At 34.1% G+C, this 23,001-nt stretch overlaps 3 protein-coding genes and 1 pseudogene across 4 annotated transcripts; 3 read left to right on the top strand and 1 right to left on the bottom strand.

The window, feature by feature from the left end:
* The first annotated feature begins 726 nt into the window (after positions 1-726).
* Positions 727-1,441, top strand: LOC110685610. Its single transcript, XM_021862157.1, has one exon. The coding sequence runs from the start codon at positions 846-848 to the stop codon at positions 1,290-1,292; it is 447 nt and encodes a 148-aa protein (XP_021717849.1). The 5' UTR covers positions 727-845; the 3' UTR covers positions 1,293-1,441.
* Positions 1,442-2,240: 799 nt separating this feature from the next.
* Positions 2,241-4,122, top strand: LOC110685871 (glutaredoxin-C3-like). Its single transcript, XM_021862414.1, has 4 exons — positions 2,241-2,656; positions 3,336-3,409; positions 3,508-3,606; positions 3,744-4,122. The coding sequence occupies exons 1-4, from the start codon at positions 2,463-2,465 to the stop codon at positions 3,797-3,799; spliced, it is 423 nt and encodes a 140-aa protein (XP_021718106.1). The 5' UTR covers positions 2,241-2,462; the 3' UTR covers positions 3,800-4,122.
* Positions 4,123-4,217: 95 nt separating this feature from the next.
* On the bottom strand, positions 4,218-11,639 carry LOC110685872 (annotated as a pseudogene).
* A 5,150-nt stretch (positions 11,640-16,789) lies between these two features.
* LOC110685870 (protein SHI RELATED SEQUENCE 1-like) lies at positions 16,790-20,179 on the top strand. 2 transcript variants are annotated; one of them, XM_021862412.1, is made up of 2 exons: positions 16,790-18,302; positions 18,833-20,179. In XM_021862412.1, the coding sequence occupies exons 1-2, from the start codon at positions 17,741-17,743 to the stop codon at positions 19,216-19,218; spliced, it is 948 nt and encodes a 315-aa protein (XP_021718104.1). In that variant the 5' UTR covers positions 16,790-17,740; the 3' UTR covers positions 19,219-20,179. The 2 variants fall into 2 exon arrangements, with proteins under 2 accessions (XP_021718104.1, XP_021718103.1); XM_021862411.1 differs by having other exon boundaries at positions 16,804-18,302; positions 18,830-20,178.
* Positions 20,180-23,001: the final 2,822 nt, after the last annotated feature.

Raw genomic sequence — 23,001 nt, 5'->3', positions numbered from 1 at the left:
GCAATTGTTTTATGCTTCAACACTTATGGGAATGATGACGTACATAATAATATAATTAATAAGAACTATAATCAGACAAATGGGATATTATTCATATACTGAAAGCATAACTTTTCATCAGCTTTTTGAATATTCTGTCACACTCCCACGTACAGATCGCATAGCATAGCAATTGTTTTTGTTTTTGTTTTAGTGATAATTCTACTTAATTAAAGCCACTTGCATGCATGGTTGCACTCTTGTCTTTTATATATAGAACTTATTCGTTCAATCTTTCCCATACATCTAAGTGTTTTAGACTAATGTGAGATGGAGAAGCATCTTATACTAATAGACAATTGAATTAAAATAATGATTGAAATTGAGTGATAACAATCATTTTAAAAAAGTGAAATTAAAATTTGTAGACGAAAAACAAAGTACTGTACTTACAAACTCTTATAGGCATGAGAAAATGTTACCGTTTTATGGGACATCAACTTCAATTCATTCATTTTGTGAGTTTCTTAGAAGGTGTAGATTCTCATATTTTAATCAATCAAACAACTTCATTTTGAAGTACTTATTAACATATTTTGATGTCAACCAAACAATTACCGAGTCATGTAGTTGATATAATATGATACACTAATGTATACAGAGGACAAGATTAGATTTCAAATCTTTAAAAAATGGGTGTTGAGCTTCCAGATTAACACACATCCTATCAGCCCAAGAGGATAGAGGGCCACAGTATTTTTGACAGATTAATAAGAGACGTAACAACAAATAAAACACCGCCAAGTGTCCAGGGAATAGTCCTCACGCAACAAGTGGGTCAAAATATAAATAAAGCATAGAAAAATATGCAGACAATATTGAAATTCAATCTCCCCTCCTTTCAAGTCAGGATTGAAGACGCTCAAAACGGCGGCGGATCGGTGTTGCAATTGCGCATGTTGAGGTTGAGAGGATTCAATCTGATTCAGTATCATCATCATCGAGGTCAAACCCAACTCAATCCAAACACAATTAATTTACAAATCAGAAAGCCGCCCATCTTCGCACGAACAACAACTTTGATGGCTGACGCTCCGGTGGCCGAGAACAAGCCGATGACGCCGGAGGAAAATAAAGAGATAGAGAAAGAGTCAGCGCCGGCAAAGAAGAAGGAACTGCCAACGCCGCCGGAGAAGCCGGAAGCAGGGGATTGCTGTGGGAGTGGCTGCGTTCGATGTGTGTGGGATGTTTATTACGAGGAGTTAGAAGCTTACGATCAGCTTTTGAAGGAATTCAACAACTCTCCCAATTAACTTATTCTTTCCCCTTGTCAACTAATTGTAATCGGAATCGGAATAAAATCTAATCAATTATTGAGTTCAGCCTATCATAGTTCATAATTGTTGTATTACCAATTCAAAATTGTTCTGTTTTATTGAGTTGCATATTTATAATTGACAAATGGTGTGTACAACTTTTTAATACTTTCATCATACTCAATTGACACTACTACAACTACAACTAATATTATTCGCAAAGTGGACATTTATATACACTAAAAACATATGTCTGATTAGTGTTTTTTGAGAATGGATATGGTTTTACTAGGTATATCAAAAGTCTATTCATCTCTTTCTAAGAAGGTAACTCCATCTTAGCAATTGGACAAAAAGGTCTAATATAATTTTACACACAAATTTGAGTATGCTTATTTCGTATTAATTTTAAATTAATGAGATATATTGATAGTTTGGTAAGAGTTGATCTAAACATTCAATAAGTTGAGTTTCACTCGTCTATATATATAGTCTTGTTTGGTGTTGAAGTATTCAATCTCTTAATTTCAAAAAGTTGGGGAAGTAATTAAGCTTTTATGTTAGTTGATTGTAAAATTTTAGGCAATTGACAACTTTTAGGAGGAACATTGAGTAAGACCTTAACAATATTTTGGCGAGCCACTACAAGCATATGACTTTATCCCAAATTATCTTATTTTCAATATAAACTCAATATATTGCTGTATTCAACTATGAGTATTTATCATCTTACATGTTCAGGTAACAATACAAGCATAATTTAACAACTAATTTTATTAAATATTTTAATACAAACAACATAACTTGCTAAAAACATCAAATGCTATCAAGATAATCAATACAACCATCTCTAAGCAACCAAGTATCCATTAATTATCAAACAAGACCATACGTAAAAGTAAAATTATAAACGCTCAATGCGGAAAACTTAAGAGAACAATCTAGAAATTAGGAAGATTTAATAGAGCTAAGGGAATAGTAATTGAAATTTTGCCCTTAGTAGAAGGGGTATAATTTGAGATTGGGCCTAAGTGAATGGGTTGAACATTTATTTGGGTGTATACATAAGTAATAAACACAAGTTAATATTCCGAAGTATTACCAGGATCAGGCGTTGACATTGTTGACATAGAAGGAGAAAGCAGTGAAGAAGAAAGAGAGAGAAAGATGAAGCGGTGTAATCGAATTGGGGTGAATTTATGTGAGTTGAGGTTTACCCTTTTTGTGATCATGGCGGTGATGCTCCTGGTCAGCGACAATGCCGGAATCAAAGCAGCCATGGCCAGCAATTCAGCTTCTGCCTTCGTCAACAATGTCATTTACTCCAATCGAATTGCTGTTTTCTCCAAATCATACTGCCCGTAATTCCCTCTCTCCTCATTACTTTGTTTCAAACCCTATGCAGATAATTATATGTTGCTCTGCCTCGAAGAAGTTTTTTTTTGCGCTTTTGACTGTAATTACTAATTAGGGTTTTGGTTCAAATATCATACTAAGATTACACTTTGATTTTTGGATTAACAATTCTAGAGGCTTGATTTTTTTTTTTTTTTTGGGCGTTATTCACTGTTATTAATATTCCATGCTAATTGACATCGTATTTGGAACTGGGAAATTAGTACTAATTATTATTATTGGGAAATTACATGTGTATTGTTTTAGTGCCACAGTTGTGATTATGCGAGTATTGTTTTGAATTATAATCATACCCTGACACTCTGTAGTATTATACAAATATGATTTCCCCTAGTTCTTATTACCATGAAAGTTTGAGCTAGTTGTTGTAATCAACAATATTAACTCTGCTGTTTCTTCTACTTGGGCTACTCAAGTGGTTAATGTTCTTAACTTGATCAACTTTGTACAAATTTACTCATATGGTTTTAAGGGTTTCTGAGATTATGGGCATTTGTGCCTTCATGGTCTTTGTTGTTTGTTATTGTTTTGTGTTACATCCATTGTCTTTGTGCTTTTCAAAGTGGAAATTTCGACTTTGCATCCTCTTTATTGTCTAAATTACGATTATCGACATTGATGCAGATACTCTTTACGTGCCAAGCGTATATTTAATGAACTGCAGGAAAAGCCATTTGTTGTGGAGCTTGACCTTCGAGGTATTGTTTGAGTCTATTGTTTGTCCAGGCCATAATATCGTTTGTTACACCTAATGAATCTGGTTGAACATGTTTCTACTGTTGATCACCATTTTCAGATGATGGTTCTCATATTCAAGATATCCTGCTTGAACTGGTTGGTCAACGTACTGTTCCACAAGTTTTTGTGAATGGCAAGCATATTGGAGGATCAGATGGTATGCTATCTCAGATTTGGATTCAAAAGTTTAAAGTGACATGAATTTGTTTGTCTTGTCTCTTCTCAACTGTCATCTTGCATGATGTTTTTCTTCTTCTTTTTTTTTTTTTTTTTTTTTTTTTTTTATATATTCAGATCTTCAGAGTGCTGTCTTGAGCGGGCAGTTGCAGAAGAATCTCTCAAGTAGTTGATCATGATCACTCTACTATGAAGTTTTTGAAGAAAAATCGTCCCCAATTGGTTGTCAAAACTATAATGTTCTAGATATGAGGACAGTTCATGGGTTTTTTCTGATGTACTCATGAAGTCATGAGGATCATGATAGATTGATAGGGCTTATAATCACAGTCTCACACCATGTCTTGTTAAAGTACTTTTTGTTCCATTTTATCCTTAAATCATAATAGGAAAAGGAAAAGAACTGTGTATGTTTTTTTTCAATTGTAAATGTATACCTTAAGGCTTTGTTTGTTTTGGTTGATTGAAATTAATTTCCCTGCATTTCTCCGTTTTCCTTTGTTGTTTTGTTAGAGGGTGGAAAACAATTTTCCCACCATTTTCCTTTTGTAACTGCCACATTTTTCTCTTTACTCCTCCTTTTACTTCTATTCTATTTTTCTTTTCTCCATAAGTTTTCTTAGAATCAAACAAAGAAAGGAAAACTCTTTTCACTATCATGTTTTCCAATAAAAAATGTTTTCTTTTGAAAATGATTTTCCATGAAGATATGTTTTCCATCAAAACAAACGGAGCCTAAGCCTCTTCCCAGCTTTCTTTTTCCTGTCTTGGAAATGCAATTCTCAATTTGTTGTTTTGCAAAAATGATTCTAAACTTGTGTAAACTTACCGACTAATCCATATTATATCTATCATTGAAGGTGCTTATTGGCATTGTAGCTGCTAAGCCAACTATCAATCAAATGTACAGAACTTTAACCAACAAGCAGCTTCTCATACACATGAGTTTCTGGCTGTGGTCATATTGACCCACAAGCCATAAATATTCAAAGTACTACAATCATTCTAACTTTTATGCTAACAACCTTGTACTGTCAGTAATCTTTAAGTTCACATTACAATATCATTGAATCACACCTTTGCATTTCATCCCTGGAGTTATCCTTCTCATGGTCTATGTTTGAGACTGGTAGAACAGCAACAGAGCTGCTCCTTGAAATGCTATTTCTTCTACAAAATCCCTTGGAATGCAAATCCAGCAAATTGCTATGTGCCAAATCTTGAGCTACATGGAGCTGTTTCCCACCTGCAAGCTACAAGGTAAGATATCACGGAGCATATGTTGGTCGCCAATCAGATTTTGTAGCACTGAGTATTCCTTCTTCATCCTTGGAGAAAGCCAAATGAACCTCCCAGTGTAGTGATTTTAACAAGTTTTCAACTTCTCCAATTGCACCGGACTCATCACAAACAATCAACTTGCCTCCAGGTCTAACTATTCTATCTATTTCTGCCATCACTGGCACAAGTTTGCACCTACAAAGGAAAAAATACAGAAATTATGATCTGCTAGAATTTTAATGTCATGAACTTTTCTTTACAGGAGATAGACTCTCACCTTTCTTTCAGTTTTGAGAAAAGATGATCAGCATGCAGAAGATCATATGTTCGAGGGTATGTGCTGAAAGACTCACACCAGTCATGATATATTCCGAAGAGCCCTCTTTCGAAAATTATGGGAAGTGTGTCTGGAGAATTTACATTGACAACATTCAGGACCCAGATCTTAAGGTCTTTTAATGCTGCTGCAAATCTAGAAAGATAAAGTTTAGCATGTAGTTAGTTCAAGTCCTTTCCAAATACAAATAATATATAACGAGCAGAGAAAAAGGGATTTTTTTACCCTCCATAAACTGCTCTCATGTCCATTACATTCCTCACATTTGACCAACTGATGCCAAGTCCGTTAATATATGAATTGTTCATCACGTCTTGCCAGTGCTCGTAATCTTTTTCAAAATCATCAGGAGCTGGTTTTCCATAGATTCCCATCTGAGTTCTGTTCAACCAATATGGAGGTGCTTGCAACCTTTTAGCCCACCTAATTGGCCATTTGCTTCCCCTTGCAGACTCTTCAGTCGGCACCCAATGCATGCATGCTTGCAGCGGCACATACCTTTCCCAATAAAAAACAACAATCATTAGATGTCTTATATTCCCTATATGCGGCTGAGGGTGATTGAGAAAATTACCATGCAGCATCCGGATCATCATCAGTCTTACACATTGGAGGTTTATTTTCCTTTCTCTTGTCATAACATTCATTGTTTGTTGGTTTGCGAAATATGGCAGCTCCAATTTTATTTATAGGATCTTTCTCTTTCTTCTCAAGCTTCCAGCACATTGATGCAGTTAGTGCAGACATGGCTGATAACATAAAACTATATTAATCAGTTTCTTCGAATATGCATGTGTTAATTGTTAAAATTTAGTTTCCTAGTTCATATATCAAAACGAAAATACCTTCCCATATATCCACGTCTTCTTTAAGCTTTTGGTACACAGGTGTAGCTGACCAGATAAAATGCCCTCCAGGTCGTAGTACTCGGTTCAGCTCAAGTAAAAGTCTACCACCTTCATAGAAATTCCAAGAACATTAAACTTTCTTCATTAGAATTAATAACAGGATATTCCATAAACCAGTCAATCCTCTTTTTCGAGTAAAAGTCTACCACAAAGAACGTACTTCAGATAACTATTTATTTGGGATATAGTCTTATGTTGCCCTTTTATTTTTGATGTTGAATGGTAGAGCAACAAACTAACAATGTAAATGAACCATTTAAATGAACTGAAGTTTAGACTATTAACCTTCTGCATGCCAGGGAACCCTACAACGAGCACAATGCACTGCATCAAACACTCTGCTAGGGAATGGGAGCCTCTGAGAACCCATTACGGCAGATATTGCAGGTATGCCTCTCTCAAGGGCAAACTGGACCTGAGCCTCGTGTTCATCTTTGGGCGCAAATGACATTGTAAGTACATCCCTATCAAAAAGAAAACCTCCAAAGCTTGCAACACCACATCCAACATCCAATACTACTCTTGTGTGCTTGCCCCATTTTATTCCTGGGACAGTCTGTAGACAAATAACAGTCAGTATCAGTTATTCTGCCTTTATCTGCAGCATTAATATATGTTGTGTGTTCACTGTGCGGTGTGTGTGTGTATGTACTCCTTTCTTTTTTTTTTTATCTTATAGTTAGAGATGAGCGTGTGAATTCTTTTGTTTTATATTTCCTTTTTTTTTTTTTTTAAATCTTATAGTTAAAGATGAGCGTGTGAATTCTTTTCTTTTATATGTTTTAGCAGCTCAAATATAATAATTTTGTGATTAAGAAACGGCAGGATAAGACCCCTTCTCACAGATTGAAAATTTTTGTAAGTGAAACTTTGCTGATGTCTTTCTTCTCACCTTGTGCATTCCTCAGTTGACTTTGTAGACATGGCAGTGGTGCAAAGATAACTCACCTTTTCAATGAAATCAATGTAATGAAGAGCACCATGTATAAATTGTGTTCCACCGCCTGGAAAAGTCAAGAACTCCCCTGAAACTCTAACCCAGTTTTGATGGCCTTTAACCTTTGCTAATTCTGTGTGGGGTACATTATGAAACCAAATCTGCCAAATTCCACACAGGTAAATTTTAATTACTCTCAAACTAGTATAAAGCTGATTTACAATCTGACAAAACAAGCATAACATTGTAGTGCATAAGTAATATTTTTTTTTGACGGCACATAAGTAATATATAGACATATATCTCATGTTAAATTTTGGTACTTTAATCAAAACAAACATGTATATCTTGCTGACTTTAGGGAATAGGTGAAATTTGTTGTAAGATAATCTCACCTTATCTCTGCTTTGTGGCCACTGGACAGGTTTTTTGTAGCCTTGAGGAATGGGCACTAGGCAAGTGGGGGGATCCTCCGGGCAATGCCTCTCACGATGCTCAAAATGTTTTGTACTGCGCAATCTTTTTAATGCTTTCACATTGTCCAAACAAGGTATATAGTCATAGCTTGCCGTCACATTACAGAGTTTCCATGTGTACCCATATAGACTCTTCTCAACTTGTCCTTTAACATTCTCCTTCCGCCTTTGTTTCTCATCATTGGAATGAGCTGCCTGAGTCGACCATGACCTTTTGGATTCATTGGATTCCTTTGGAATCCCCGAGTTTGGGAGTGAGTTTGACTCCTTAGATTTATCATCAGTTGATCCCGTTGAGTCCTTTGTCTGTGTATTTCCCTCAGTCTCCTGCTCAGGATCTCCCTGTTTGGCAGCTTCGTTTTCTTGCTATTGGTCTTTCAGTTTGTCTTGCTTGCTTGTGTCTTCTTTTTCCTGTTTAGCATCTGAATCTTCACTGCTATCCTGTTTAGATGGATCGCTCTTTGTCTCATCGCTAAATGTGATTGGTTTCTCATCCTGCTGTTGCTGTTCCTCTACAGTCTGTTGTTGATTAATAGATTTTTGTTGTTCCTGATCCTGTTGGTTCTCCACTGTCTGTTGGTTGTTAGCTTTCTGTTGTTCCTGATCCTGTTGGTTCTCCACTGTCTGTTGGTTGTTAGCTTTCTGTTGTTCTCTGTCCTGTTGTTGATCATCTTCCAAAGCCTGTTGATTGTCATACTTCTGTGCTGCCTCTTCATTACTTTGTTCTCTTGCATTTTGCTGATCACCATCTTTGCTCTCTACAAATTGTTCTTGCTGTTTAGGCTTGTTGCTGTCCTGATCAAGTAAAACACTTTGTTGAATGTTCTGCTTCTCAGTGAGCATGCTTTCTTCTGAAACTTGTAACTGGCGTTCATTTTGCTTTTCATGTTCTGAATCTTTGCCACCCAGACTCTGAGCATTTTCATCATCAGGTTCTTTCTCTTTCGCCTTGCTACCAGTGCCATCAATTTTAGCTTCATTTTCCTGTGTTGAATCCTTTCTTTCCGCAATATGTTGGTAGGAAACTCCCACATTAGACTCTTTAGAATAGTCCTTAGTACTCGATTGATCTGAAATTTTATGCTCTTCCTGAGATTTTTGAGACTCGCCTGTTTTTAAGGCATCTTCGGGGAGATCTCCAGGGTTATCCTCAAATGTCCCTGTATTAATCTTCTCATTAGGTTTGTTGAGGTTGGTAAGATCACTGGATTCATCATGTGAAACAGTGGTAGAAGCGTGAGTAGTGGCTTTAGGAGCGACTAAATTACTATCAGAGGTGAGCATCCATACACCCAAAACACAGAGGCCTATGAAGACTACAGTGGTGATGGTTGAGAGGTATGAATTTGAGGAAGATGAGGGTCTTTTGTTATTTCGAATCCTTCCAAAAGCCATTTGTGAAAATGATTTAGGAAGGATTTGATTAGTTTTGTGATCTATAATTACTCAGGTGCAAAACCCAAAAATGAATGCTAAGTGGGAGAGGTGGAAAGGAAAAATGAGATGTGTTTAGTTTGTGGAGCTGGAGCTTCCTAGGTTGATGCATGTACTATTGAAGGAATGGGAGCAAAATGTTTCAAAGATCCAAGAGAGTAGGAAGAGGGAATTAGTTACAGCATTTCCTTACATCAAGTTAACTATAAATAGAATGCATAAGATGACATATTTTTCGGTTAGTTCTTCTTAATTTAGCCTAGACACAAGGAAAATTTGATTTCTTAAAAGGCCATGCTCACAATTTAAGGAACTGAGAATGAGAATCATAATGGTCTCACAATAGAAAATTCAGAAGGAAAAAAAGGGCACAAAATTTACATCCCAACATTGAACTAATTAGATTAAGTGAGAATATCATCAAAAAAGAGATCCAACAAAGTAAAACTGAAATCCTAAGCACAAAATATTGGAGTAGAAGGCAAGAATGTTCACCTCCTTGACATGGATTTCTGATTTTCCTACAATGCTCTGACAATTTTATATATTAAGAACACACAGAAACAGTCATTGGTATGTGATTGTAAACAAAAGTGGCAAATTGAAGTCCAATGTAACATTAAAGAAATTCAAAGAGGTGGGGCAATTCACTAGCTACAAGATGTTAATATGTTGCTAACAGTTAATAAACATTGCTATCTAAAATTCTAGCCTTGATCAAAGACATTGTATGAAAAAACAATGTATATAGTGATTTGGTATAGTCAATCAGTGATTGTGATATCAAGCACCAGATGCAGAAAAGCAGTAGCCACCTATTCCTAAAATCAATAGGCAACAATAGCAATCCATAATCACGCAGAAATTAAATAAGAATATGAAAAACCCATGTAGGATTCGAACCTACATCCTTGTGCGGCAATAATGATAACAGCACAATGCTCTGCCAAATTTGAGCTAATAGGTTTGTATAGCACTTGATTGCTATGCACTCAAGACCTCAGCTTTTGCTTCATTGTAACATCAAAGGAGCTAAAGGCTAAGGGAAACACAGCAATCACCAGAATCAACATTCAATCTGCAATCTACTCCTACCTTTTCAATTGAAGCATGTACAGAATAATGAAATAAAAACACACTGTATCAGCTTAAAATCATACGGTATAATTTCAGATAATAAAATGTTGAGAAAATTCAGTAATTTGCGGTGCATGGTTGTAATTGATAAAGGTACAATTTTTGTGGAGAAAAATAGAATTAAAATCGAAAAAAAAAAAAAAAAAAAAAAACCCTAGGTTCCGGAAAAATGAAATTGTAAATTTGAACAAAACAAAAACTAAAAAAAAAATGAAACAAGTGAAAGAGAAGAAAAATAAAAAAAGGAACCTTCAGAAAGAATCATCATAAGGTTGGGGAGGGGGAAGCGACGAGAGGCGGGTGTTGTCTTAAAAGGAGGAGAGAGAGAAAGAAAGAAAGCGTATTATTGATTATGTAATTGTATGATTGTTTGTTTGAAGGATGAAGAGATTGCAGAGGAGACGAGCAGCGAAGATTAGAGAGAGAAACAAAGTAATTGTTCAGATTGAAAACTATTTTCCCATCATCGGATCATCAATAAATCCTCAGAAATAATGATATCTACATTTCTGAATCTCTCTTGATCGCCGCTTCAAGCCTCATCGTTGATCCCAGACCCAGTAACACCCATTTTTCACTCCTGGTTTTATAACCTATTCCATTAGCCCATACTTATTTGGGCTTTTTTAGAAATACAGTCTGGACAAGGACCCAAATGGGGTAATGGACTAAAGCATTTACTTGGTATTAGATTAGAGTACTACAACAACATTGATTGGTAGGCTAATGAATAATGTTAGTACTGTAATGGAGTGTATTGTAAATGATTGCTTTGTGTATGGATATTTAAGTAGCAAAGGGAATGGAAATAGGAGCATAAAAAGGCAAGTGATTAAGACAGGGGAGGGGATGCAATGGCGAGTGTAGACATCAACTTCAAGTAATTCACAAATAAGTTCGGTATTAATAGGTCACTCTATAGTGGGATAGTGATGATCTAATACTTTATACTTGTACTAGTGGAGTGCATTTCCCTTTCAAGTTGATGATTGATGACAGGAAAGTAGATTCTCTCTATTGATTGCAGGTGCGGCCTAAACCTGTATTTAACACATACATTCTCAAACATGTAATCCATAAAGAGTGTTTTAGGACATAGAGTAAAGTAAAACTTGTCATTTGATATTTGTTTTTTCTTTTGAATTAGTGTACAACTAACTAACTAAGGTAGAAACTTTAGTGAAATTAGAAATCATATTACGAGTAGAAAAATTAGTTGATATTCTATTTTAGAGCTACTCCGAGTAGTTGAAAAGGGTAGATTAAGTTAAGATTGGGATTAAATATTATACGGAGTAATTATCTTAGGAAAAAGGAAGGGGGGAAAATGAGTTAAATTAATTAGCTTGATTTGATGAAATAGGGGTGGAGATCGAGGGGGGAGACAAGGAGGTAGCTGGAGAGAGTCAACCCCGGGAACAAATGCTGGGCTCGAGAATATAATGACAGCAGACCAGACACTAATTATAAATGTAAGAGCCTCTAAGTCACTCCTTACATCAGTTGTTGCCTTAGCTTGTTGGTGTTGGAACTCCAACTCCCACCTAATTCTTCCTCGTTCCTACTCGTATTTTATGACTGAATTAATAATCCGATATGATGCACCTCCCAATGTAATATCATTTGCATGGTAACACCGCCCGTAGTGTCTATTCTCATCACTTCACTTGCCGTGCATTTAGCAAATCAGGCCTTTAATAAACCATAACTCACAATTCACAAACTAGGGTTCCTCTTCTATTTCTCCTAAACACACCATAAAACATAAATCATGCATCCTATACTAGTTGAGGTGATTAACTATATACCTACTCCAGTACTTGGTAATATAGTAATCTATGTACGTGTTTCATACATGAATGCCCATACTGAGTACTCTTAAAATAACGTTTCACATAATATAGTAGGACTGAGGGAGATTTAAAATAAGTGTCTTGCAATCAAAATATATTACAGTAATGATTTAATATATCTTGCGCATGGCACAATGCTCGTAAGTAGCTCAAAATAAAATGCAGTAGATATGATGGTACAACCAGCTTTCACATAATATACACTAGTGCTCCAAGCGTAGATACTACGGAGCACTATTGTATGAGTATACTGTATACGTACAACAATAAACTGAGGTTGTAGTTGTAAGGTCAGAATGAATATGTATGAGTGGTGGTTGTCTATAAAATCATAGAAAGAATAAATCACTATCGCATTGTATCGTATTGTCTCATCTCTCAAATCTGTTTATGAATCTATCGCAATAAGTTTGAATTGAAAGTGGGGGATCACAGCCATTACACCCAGCTTAGATTCCAGCAGAAAAGAAACAAACAATAATGTGAACTGTATTAATACACACCGTACGGACTGTTATCTCTATGTTGCGTTTAAGCCCATATGCGCCGTGATCGGGGGCCAACCGCTTCATCTTGTCATTTTCTCTCTTGTCAATTGTCAACCCTTCGTTTTCTTCTCTTTTTTCATTTCTTTGGCACACCATTTTCTTCTTTACAATCATATTTAACGTAGATTTTTATTTACCACATTTATATTATGCCTTTTTTTTACTATTATTATTTACACGAGAATCAACATAATTTTTGTTGAGTATAAAAGTTATGATGATATGATATGATATTACTTGTAAGATATAATGCAACTATTTGGCATATATGGGTACGTTGTAGGAATTTATTATAAAAGATACGGAGTATTACATCTGATAGGTTTTAATTTTAATTACAACTAGATAGATTGTTGTCCCTTTTTTCTTTTTTCTTTTTCTTTTTCTTTTTTTTTAAAAAAAGTACTACTCCAACTCTTAATTGAAATTGTTGGAATTCATATTTTTAAAACAAGACCTTAATTTTGAACAATAGACATATTAATTAGATCTACTGTTCACGGACTACCTACCTCTTCCTCCAACAACTTAGCATTTGGCAATATACATTGGTTTCAAACTAACTAGTCTGGTACGAGTTTGTTTTTTTTTTTTTTTTTTTTTTTTTTGACATAATAAAAATTAATTGATTAATAGAAGTTAGGCAAAATTAGGAAATTTTGAGAATGTGTTTCTCCTTTATTTTGTTGACTTGGAAAATTAATAATTTTATGTGGAAGTATTACAATCACAAGTCACATGTGATGGACTTAATATATATAAGAGGTGGACCAATTTGATCCTCTTAGATTATTACTCGTATCATATAACTTGTGAGCAAGTACTTGTGAAGTTGTGAGCACTCGAGTTCTAATTTTGGCATTCCCGCTCACTCATGATTTTTCTAAAATAAGTTATAGAAGGTAAAGTGTTACTTTAAAGGGTTTAATCCCACCGAAATATTGTGAATTTTACAAAATATAATTAATATCGAAATATATATAGGTAATATTACTAATATAGCATGGTATGCAATTAGATGATCCCGATGTATAATTTCAATGATAGGTTTAAGTGCAAGTGTCTCATGCACCACCAAACACAAGTTGTAAGCACGCCATTGATGCAATAAGACTGTAAGAGTGAACTAATGGTTCATGTTTGGTTTCCCTTGCCTTATTTTGAGAAACATAAAATAACATTGTCTTTAAAATAAAAAATAATAATAATAATAAAAAAACATAAAATAAGAAATGTTCTAAAATTAATTAAAATTCAGCATGTAAGAACTAGATTAGGGGTCATTATATAACTAGATTAGGTTTTGGGTACAAGCTATGGGGTTGAAATGAGTAAAACTTATATTTGATATTTGTTTAAGAATAATCCAATTTCTAAATCCGCACCTCTAGGAAATAAAAAAGAGGAAAAACATACCTGAACATCAAACAAACACAAAAAATAAAGAATCAAGTTTCAAATAAAATCAAACCACTCAAGTTTCATTTTTAATTCCAAACCCATACCACTTTGTGAACTAAACACCCCTAAGTCTCGTATCATGCATTATACTTTCATTATTTATCATCAATTTAACACTATATATATTAAAAACTTGTACTGGTATAACAACAATATTTTTGAGAATCAACCAAATAATATTTTCTTCCTATAAAGATAGATTTTCCTTTTCGTTAAAAAAAAAAGGTTAAGATCAAATTTAATTGGGAGATGTTACCGGATAGATTATGTCCTAATTAAGTATTATTATAACGCTTTAATTTACATTAACGTCCCTAACAAATTATAAAGTAGCAGAGCATAATGTTGAGACCTCAATAAGAGCTAGCCTACGACCACGTACTACTCCATGATTGTGTCGCTATTAACCTATTATCATGTGTTGTTATCACTACTTATTACTAATTACGCTATTAATCACTCTATCACGCAGAATTATATCTATGTAGGTATATATTGTATTGATTTTCGAAAATTATTATAACTCAAATTTGATGATTTGTTTGTCTGTAAACTTGACGTCCGTTGCGGCCATAAGACTATAAGAGTCATAAAGAGTTAGAGAACACTACTACAGATTACAGAATACATTTCAAATATAAGTAAGAAAAAGTGTACATATATATATATATACTAATCGAGTGACGTAGAGGTAAATTACGAAAACTTGCGTACATATAGTTGATACTTGATAGTATCATAGGAGTTATTAGTATACGTGTTACTGAGAAACGCTAAGAGAAAGCTGCTATTTTACAGTGTCCAGTAGCTTTTAACTATTAATAACCATTTTAAGTCAATACATTTTTGTATTTTCTGTGTGATGAATATATTCAGTTAGTTTAAAAGTAAGATCAGATTTTCTATCAGCTAAAATGATGAAGCTAATTACTGATCAGATTTTTCACGTTGATAATTTGCCAAAAGTGGTCCATTTTGGACATGGAACATAAATTTGCTACCTGTATATCTGATTTGTAAATATATTATTCTTTGCTATTCAGGAATTTAAAACAAGTTTAAATAACCAAGTAAATACTCCATTTGGATTATCGAGACGAATCATATAAGATTCCACTTGATAAGTGTGATGATACCTCCATAATATTTTGATGTTTGTATAAGTGATAACATTTCGTTACTATGTTAAATTTATTGAACCAATGTAATAATCTGTTACGATATCATAATAGATACGAGTAATATGTGTAGGTGCTATAGTGCAAAATATTCCACAGCTTCTAATAATTGACTTTCAATTTCAATGGTCAATATAATTATAGACAAATTACTCGTAATAATGATTTGATTAATTACGTGATTACGTGTCTTAAATTCTTCAGGAGGCCGGGTACCTGCAAGCAAGACATAGAGGCAGCTCTGTCTAAAAATAAAAAAGACATAGAGGCAGCACTTAATGTAAGTAACAATACTAATAAGAAGATTTGTAATATTACTGTGGCGTAAATGGTCCCGAAACAAAAAAAAAAGTTTAGCAGAAGCACGCACTAATAATGGAAGATTGAAGCAGTATGTAGAAAATGGAATTGATGGATTATTCTTTTCCATGGATCGTCTACTCTCTCATCATCTAATATTATTGTAGGTGTACTGTTAAGTTGGCCAGCCTTAGTGCTGGGCGGTGAGTGAATTCCAGAATAAAGTGATAATCAAGGTAGTTATCACTTAGATATCATTCTCATACTCATACTCATACTCATGCTCATTGTCTAGGACGTGATATAAAGCCTTGATCCAAGGAGATACCAACATTTGATTGATTAGGTAGCTCAATTACACTAATTCAATTGCCATTGTTTTTATTACTTATTGAAACTTTAATTTATTCCAACTAATCTGAATATAATTTGTCTATAATAACTATTGTAAAACATAATAGTATAGTGTTGTGCAAGACACATCCTAGTTTCATTTACTTCAACAAAACTTATAAGTTCAAATAATTACAGATAATGTAGATTCAAAACTAAGTTTAAGGCTAATATGTTTAGCTATATTAAGTTCAAGGTCGTCAATAAGAGTTAACCATGCAAGTTCAATTCATAGACATAATAAGTGCTAAAAAGTTCATTTCAAGTTAGTTGAGTTAGGTCCATAAACCTAGTTATATAAAATCTAGCGTGTTTATATATTGTACTTCTTTTTATGATACAAACTTAACTTACATTTTGATGCTTTTATATAAGCATGTACAACTATTGAAGCATTTAGCTTCGTCATAATAATGTTTCAAGCTTAAAAGTTCATAATAAATGCCATTCTGAAATCAATTTGTTGTACGAGTAGATAGCGAGTTACATTTATATGCCTTTTCTTTTTTCAATGCGTGATAAACAATAATCCTAATTTATATATGTGTGGATAATTATCATAACATCCCCTCACACGAGCCCATCTATCTAGAAAGGTTAAAAGTAATCTTTGATGGCCCTCTTTGGATTTCCAACATGAGAGCACCCTTACTCGAGACAATCGATTATATATGTTATTACTTGCTACAAACAAATCTCCAAATTCTCGTCTTGATCGAGTTTTTCAAATCAATGGGCTAGTTCTTCCTCTATCGGATTGATAATAGGCAGTGATGGATCTTAACCCTTAATTAAATTGATTGCCCAAATTAATCTTCCATTTTGACTCAATACTATGCAGTAAAGGTAATAGCTAGCTTGGGAATTTAATAAAACTTTATAAACATTGATGATGCTTAATGTATAACTCAATTAATATTGATAATGTAACAACATTCAAGAGTACATTCTAAAATAAATACTACGTATATTAATCCATAAAAGTAGCATGCAGTGTAGATCATATATTAGCACAAAACAATTAGCAGCCAGCATCAAAAATGAAGTTATTGAATAATAGAACAAGTATCTAAGCAAAATTAAAAATGATGGTATAAAAAGGAGGGTGAGATACTGATACTGAATTAGTGAGATATTAAAGGTAAGGTTGGCGGTTAATTGGAGGAAGAGGTAAGGAAACAAAAAGCAGATTGACGAGACACGTGGAAGAAGGAAGACCGTTAGATGAAAACATGCAAATAGTACCCGGATATTGAGATGAGGGCAAAAAAAAGTACTCCGTAAGAAAGAAAGAGGGATTTGCTTGGAATTGGAAACACCAAACACCATCCATCCTTGTTTTTTAAAATAAAATAAATTCCAAAGATTTGTACTATTTGTTGATTATAATAAAAGGGGTAAATTATAAATGATATGATCAGCTTTAAGAAGAGAGAGAAATAAAGGGAGTAGCAGAGTACTAGTGCAGCAGTAGTAGTAATACTCACAAAGAAAGAAAGAGAATTGCAGAAACCCAACAAAGAAAGAAAAGAGTAAAAATTGTTGTTGGGAAGGTGTCTATGGCGGCGTAGCAGAGCTGTCTCAATAAAAATGTCTCATCTTTCTTCTTAATGTTTCCTGATTAGCGCTGCTTCTCTTCTGACTTTCTTTCTCCTTCCATTTACTTATTCTATTTTATTCCTTCTTTTTTTCTTTGTTTTCTTACACCCTCATAAACAAACAAACACACCCTATTAACCAAACAAACATCCAAATCCACCCCTTTTTTCACTAAACAGTGATCTACCCTTATCTCCCATTAATAATTCTTCATATTTGAAAAAGGCTATGGAGTGTTTGCTTGAGAAATTGAGGGTAGGGGAGACCAAATTATGGCTGAATTTTTCTCACTAGGAACAGGAAGTAGTGCAGGCAACAATAACAACATAACTTACAGGAATGAGCAAATCCATGGTTACCAGCAGCATGAAACTAAAGTATCATCAGAAGAGCTATGGCAACACCTTCCTTACTCCCAACTAAGAATCGCACCGACGGAGGAAGGTGGAGATGAGACCACGAGATCTGGTTTAATGATGATGAGAATGACTAGTACAAGTAGTGGTGCCGGTAATATTAGCTGCCAAGATTGCGGCAACCAAGCTAAGAAAGATTGTGTGTATATGAGATGTAGGACTTGTTGCAAAAGCCGTGGATTTGATTGTGCTACTCATGTCAAGAGTACTTGGGTCCCCGCTACCGTTCGCCGGGAACGCCACCAAAAACTTCTCCAACAACACCCTCAACAACAACAAGAGCAACAACAGCAACAGCAACAACAATACTTGAGAGGTGTGAATAACCCAAAGAGGAGAAGAGAGAATTGTTCAACCTCTTTGGTTTGCACCCAATTGCCCATCACTACTACTAATACTAATACTGCCTCTTTTTCAGGTATACTAGTATAACCTAGGGGAAGGAATCTTTTATTGGGTTTTTTTTTCTCTTTTTCTTTTTTTTTTTTCGGTTGATGTAATTTATGCGTGTGAATATTAACATATGATCTTGATATTTTGCGTGTAAATGGGGAAAATGAATTTTTTTATAAAATAAATAAAAAAAAAAAAAAAAAAACCTTATGCTTGGTTAGTGGTGGTGTCTTTTGGTGATACTGTTGTTTAGTATTCCTGACGAATAGATTGACAAGAAAGGAGAGGTGCTGAGCTTTTGCCCCTTTCTTTCTTTATCCTCCTCTTTGTCCGTGTTTTTCCTCTATGTTTCCCAAGCTATTATTTGACAATCTGTATTTTGAATCATTGTCATCCTCATGTGCACATTCACCCTTTTTCCAATTCTTTCATTTTTTTTTTCAAATATTTATTTTACAATCCTGACTTTTATTTGTTAAAAGTTTTGTTTGTATAACAGTAGGATATCATATCATCAAATTAAGACCTAATTTTTGTGTTTTATTAATACAGCAGGTATGGAAGTTGGAAATTTCCCGGCAGAAGTGAGCTCGTCGGCGGTGTTCCGGTGCGTAAGGGTGAGCTCAGTGGACGAAACGGATGATGAGTATGCATATCAAACAGCAGTAAACATAGGAGGACATGTATTCAAAGGGATTCTGTATGATCATGGAGTTGATCATTCTCACCAAGTTAATACTCCCAGCCCCAACTACGGTGCTGGAGAAACCTCTTCTGGAGCTAACCTTGCTGCTTCCATGGCTCCTCCCACTTCTATCTCGGCTATGCCAACCTCTTCTTCTTCACTGCCAGTCGGCTATTTAGACCCGTCTTACTACCCGCTTCCTCTCAACACTTACTTGGGTCCGGGTACGCCATTCTTCCCCAACCCAAGACCTTAGATTATTAATCAACCCAAATAAACATACAACTATATGCAATGGAGTTTTCTTATGTTTCTTGTTATATTATTAGCTCCCTTTCTTTCCACTCTCAATCTCATTGATACGATTTAGCAATTTGTGAAAGCTGGTGATGATCATATCTTAGCTTATTGAGAATTGTTTTTATTAAAGATAATTTGAATAGGTAAAGCCTAGAGCAAGGGAAGAAGAATACATGATATGGGTTGTTATTATATTGATTTTGTTTTTGTATGTCCTCCATTTAGAATATATATGATCTATTTAAAATTGTGGTTGTTATAAATAAAAATGTGTAAGATTGTATCATTCTTGCTCTGTAACAACTTTCTATTGAACACATGTATAGTTAGGCAAGCAGCTAGGATGGTTGATAGTCATACTAGTTTGGTACCAATTCTTTGTTCTGAGTTTCAAAGTTGACTTGAACTTGAAAATGTTATTGCCTACATACGTAGTTTTTCAATGTTTACTCTATTGATGATAGTTACGTAATCCCATGTCAACTCCCTTTAGTAGCATCACTTTAGCTTAATTGACTGCTCTTGTATACTTTGCACCTCTGTATACTGGAATTACTGATCATATAGCATCGTAAAGCCCTTTCTTAGCTTAGCTCTCATATGATAATTAATGCTTTTGTCACAACTCTTAATTAATACTCCGTTTTAGGCTTCGTTCTATGTACGTTCTATCTCAACCTGATTTATGATGTAAAATGATCTTGTTAGCCTTTAGTAGAACTTATTTGAATTTGTATGTATTCCCAAAACTTATTTTTCTAAGTTGAATAATAATAATGAGTTTCTATTAGTGCATGATGGTTTAAAACAAATCTGAATTTATATATACATTCCTACAACTTAATTTTGCAAGTCAAAACATGGAAATATGTTTCTACTAATGCATGATGATCATAGATGATGAATGCCTTCTTAAAACTAATCTGATTTTTCATTCTTCGTATATCCCTAAAACTTTATATTTTTAATCAAATCGTGATAATGTGTGTCTACAAAGCATGATCATCAAATGATTGATGTATGTCTTATTGGAACTAATCTGAATTAATGCATATTCTAGCTTATTAGAAAATTGATAGTGTTCACAAATAGCGTGATGATCAGATGATGTATGATAGTAGCTACTCTCCTTTAAAAGATAAACATGAGATCGATGTTATATGCTCTTCTATATACTTGTATTCCATAAGGAGCATGACTTTGATGATCATAAATTCATGTCATTAAAATTGTTTCCATGTTCTTGAAAAATCTTTCTATTATTTAAATTTTTTATAGCACATGCATTTTCTTTTTCTTGGGGGTGGTAGAAAAAGAATTTGAACCCATTAAAGTTAAGGGTAATCCAAATAGGAAGAACGAAAAATGGGATAATGTTTAGTGGTTGTTTCTTGGTTTTTAATTTTTTTGAATATCAAAGTTCCTTTTCCCAGCTTACCCGTAAGAGTGCCGGATTTGAAAGGAGGGTTTTCTTCTTGAGTTGGAGAAAATATACTCCACTTTGGGCGCTACAGATTGCTTTCTTTTTTACTGTGAATGCACTGCCCTCTATGCCACCCGTATACAGTAGTTGTATATACTGTAATGCTTTTACAATGTGCATGTCAAATTTTATCATAATATTTTATCATATATATGTACACACCAAGAAAGAATATACTGTATATGTCTAAACTGTGTAAATGATTGTACTAATTACATACTTGTAGCATCTTAACAAGTGACATAACATTAATAGTAAACCATGGAATGGAAATTAAACTGTATATTATTTGCTTCTCCAAATATAATAGCAGTACTAAAATATGTTTATATAATGAAGAGGACAATATTATAAACTACTCCAGTAAGAAGTTGAGACTTTCAACTCCATGTTTATGATACCCCCCAAGCCAGCTGTTGTTTCTCAATTATCTTTACCCTTTCTTGAATCTTTTCTCATAAGAATAGTATGGAATTTCTGTCCTGATGAACAATCAGCTTTCTTTTTGGCTCATATTACCATGTATCTTTGTATTAATTAAGCTTAGTTAAGCTTTCCTATGTCCTACGCTTAATTAAAGTCGTAACATGAACACTTTAGGCATCTGAGAAAACTTAGTAATGCAGTAATCTAAATTGTTTGCTTAAGTTCTATGCTAATCAAAGAGCTTTGAGTTAGCAATGATAAGAAGTCGTCGTATACTTTAATTTATTGATTGCCTTGAACCCTCTTTTCAGCAGCTCATGTGTTAGTGTTCTAATTAATCCTTTAGGTTTTGTGATTTGTGCACCTTTTACATTTATCTGTTGGTAATTATCATTTTCAACGTTTTATCTTTCAATTGTTTTGGATTCCGTTCTAAGAGAATCATGAATTGTCAGCTTTAATAAATAACATATTCATTGTTTGCTTGCTTGCTGAAACTTCTTCATTCCTTCAGCCCTCTCCCTTTAATGTATGCTGTGAGTTGCTACAAAAGTACTCTATATATACGAAAGTATTGCATTTATTCAATTGATAGTCACTTTAAAGTGTGATTTAAATTAGTACTCGTACTTTGACATCTATGTTCATTTTTTCAAGCAAAAGGAGTATTTCATCACACTTGTTCTAGCTACCAATTGTGTTTAGGGCTTTTTGTTAAAGCATCTGTATATCACGTATATATATGCACCTCTCGGTGCACCCCTTCACATTCAACTACTCACATGCGCTACATATGAGCTAAGTGCACCTAGCTCATATATATAATTGACGATTTAAGATGAAATCCTGTTGAAGTTGTATGTGGTTAAATACCAAAGAGGTAATCCTCTTGTTACCAATTGACGATTTTTAGTGATGAAATCTTATTGTCTTGGATGTGGTTAAACTACTATAAGCTATAACGTGAAACTACTACTATAATAAAGCAATTGTCTGGTAGTAGGATCAGAGGCAAAAGGTTTCCATGTATGTATCTACTCCGTAATATTTACAGCCATATATCCTCGCTCTATTGGAATTAGCAAGCTAAACACATTGTTGACTTAGTTTTTCTATTAAGGCAATGATGAGCAATGGTACACCAATCTAAAGTCAATCAACATGTTTTTTTTAAATATTTTATAATGATTACGAGGCAGATTGTGTAAAATCTACTCCGTAATAATCACATGAACTTCAAAGTCTTTGCACCATGGTAGGATAATTTTCTGGCACTTATAGATTCATGTAAATACGTAATGCCAATTTTGGTTGGATATGAACATATGATGAAATTCTGTTCGATTTTACAGGTTGATTTCTATATCATTGTTCATCGTACACATCTAGCTAGCATACATACTTGTACATACATTGATACATATCTCTACGCTCATCGTACACATCTACATACTTGTACATACATATCTATACAACGAAACATCTATCTATGGTCTACATCTGAGTCTTGGTAACTATCTTAATACAGTAATAATTAATAAATACCTATCTCTACCACGAAACATCCAAAAGCATGCAATGAATTCTTTTAAGACAACTACTAGACTAAGTAAACCTAATTACCTAACCATTATTTGGATTTTATTGACAATTAACCCTTTCCGGTCTTTTAGTAATTTGCTTTTTTTTTTTTCTTTTAAATTCCTCTCGATTTTTCGAGTAGTTTCAAGATGTGTATGGTACAACTTATACTTCGTATAATAAACCAAATAAAATGAACATACAAACCAAAAAATAGCCTTCCTGTTGTACAATAATAATTGACGAGTA

This window comes from Chenopodium quinoa, unplaced genomic scaffold, assembly GCF_001683475.1.
Source record: "Chenopodium quinoa cultivar QQ74 unplaced genomic scaffold, ASM168347v1, whole genome shotgun sequence".
Classification (NCBI taxonomy): Eukaryota; Viridiplantae; Streptophyta; class Magnoliopsida; order Caryophyllales; family Amaranthaceae; genus Chenopodium; species Chenopodium quinoa.
This window is presented reverse-complemented; position numbering and strand designations above follow the sequence as displayed.

Excerpts from the sequence above, each read along its gene's own strand:
- LOC110685870 (XM_021862411.1), top strand. The coding sequence starts at position 17,741 with ATGGCTGAATTTTTCTCACTAGGAACAGGAAGTAGTGCAGGCAACAAT. Across the intron at positions 18,303-18,829 it reads TAATACTGCCTCTTTTTCAG|CAGGTATGGAAGTTGGAAAT; the intron begins GTATACTAGTAT and ends TTATTAATACAG.
- LOC110685871 (XM_021862414.1), top strand. The coding sequence starts at position 2,463 with ATGAAGCGGTGTAATCGAATTGGGGTGAATTTATGTGAGTTGAGGTTT. Across the intron at positions 3,410-3,507 it reads TGTGGAGCTTGACCTTCGAG|ATGATGGTTCTCATATTCAA; the intron begins GTATTGTTTGAG and ends CACCATTTTCAG. Across the intron at positions 3,607-3,743 it reads GCATATTGGAGGATCAGATG|ATCTTCAGAGTGCTGTCTTG; the intron begins GTATGCTATCTC and ends TTATATATTCAG.
- LOC110685610 (XM_021862157.1), top strand. The coding sequence starts at position 846 with ATGCAGACAATATTGAAATTCAATCTCCCCTCCTTTCAAGTCAGGATT.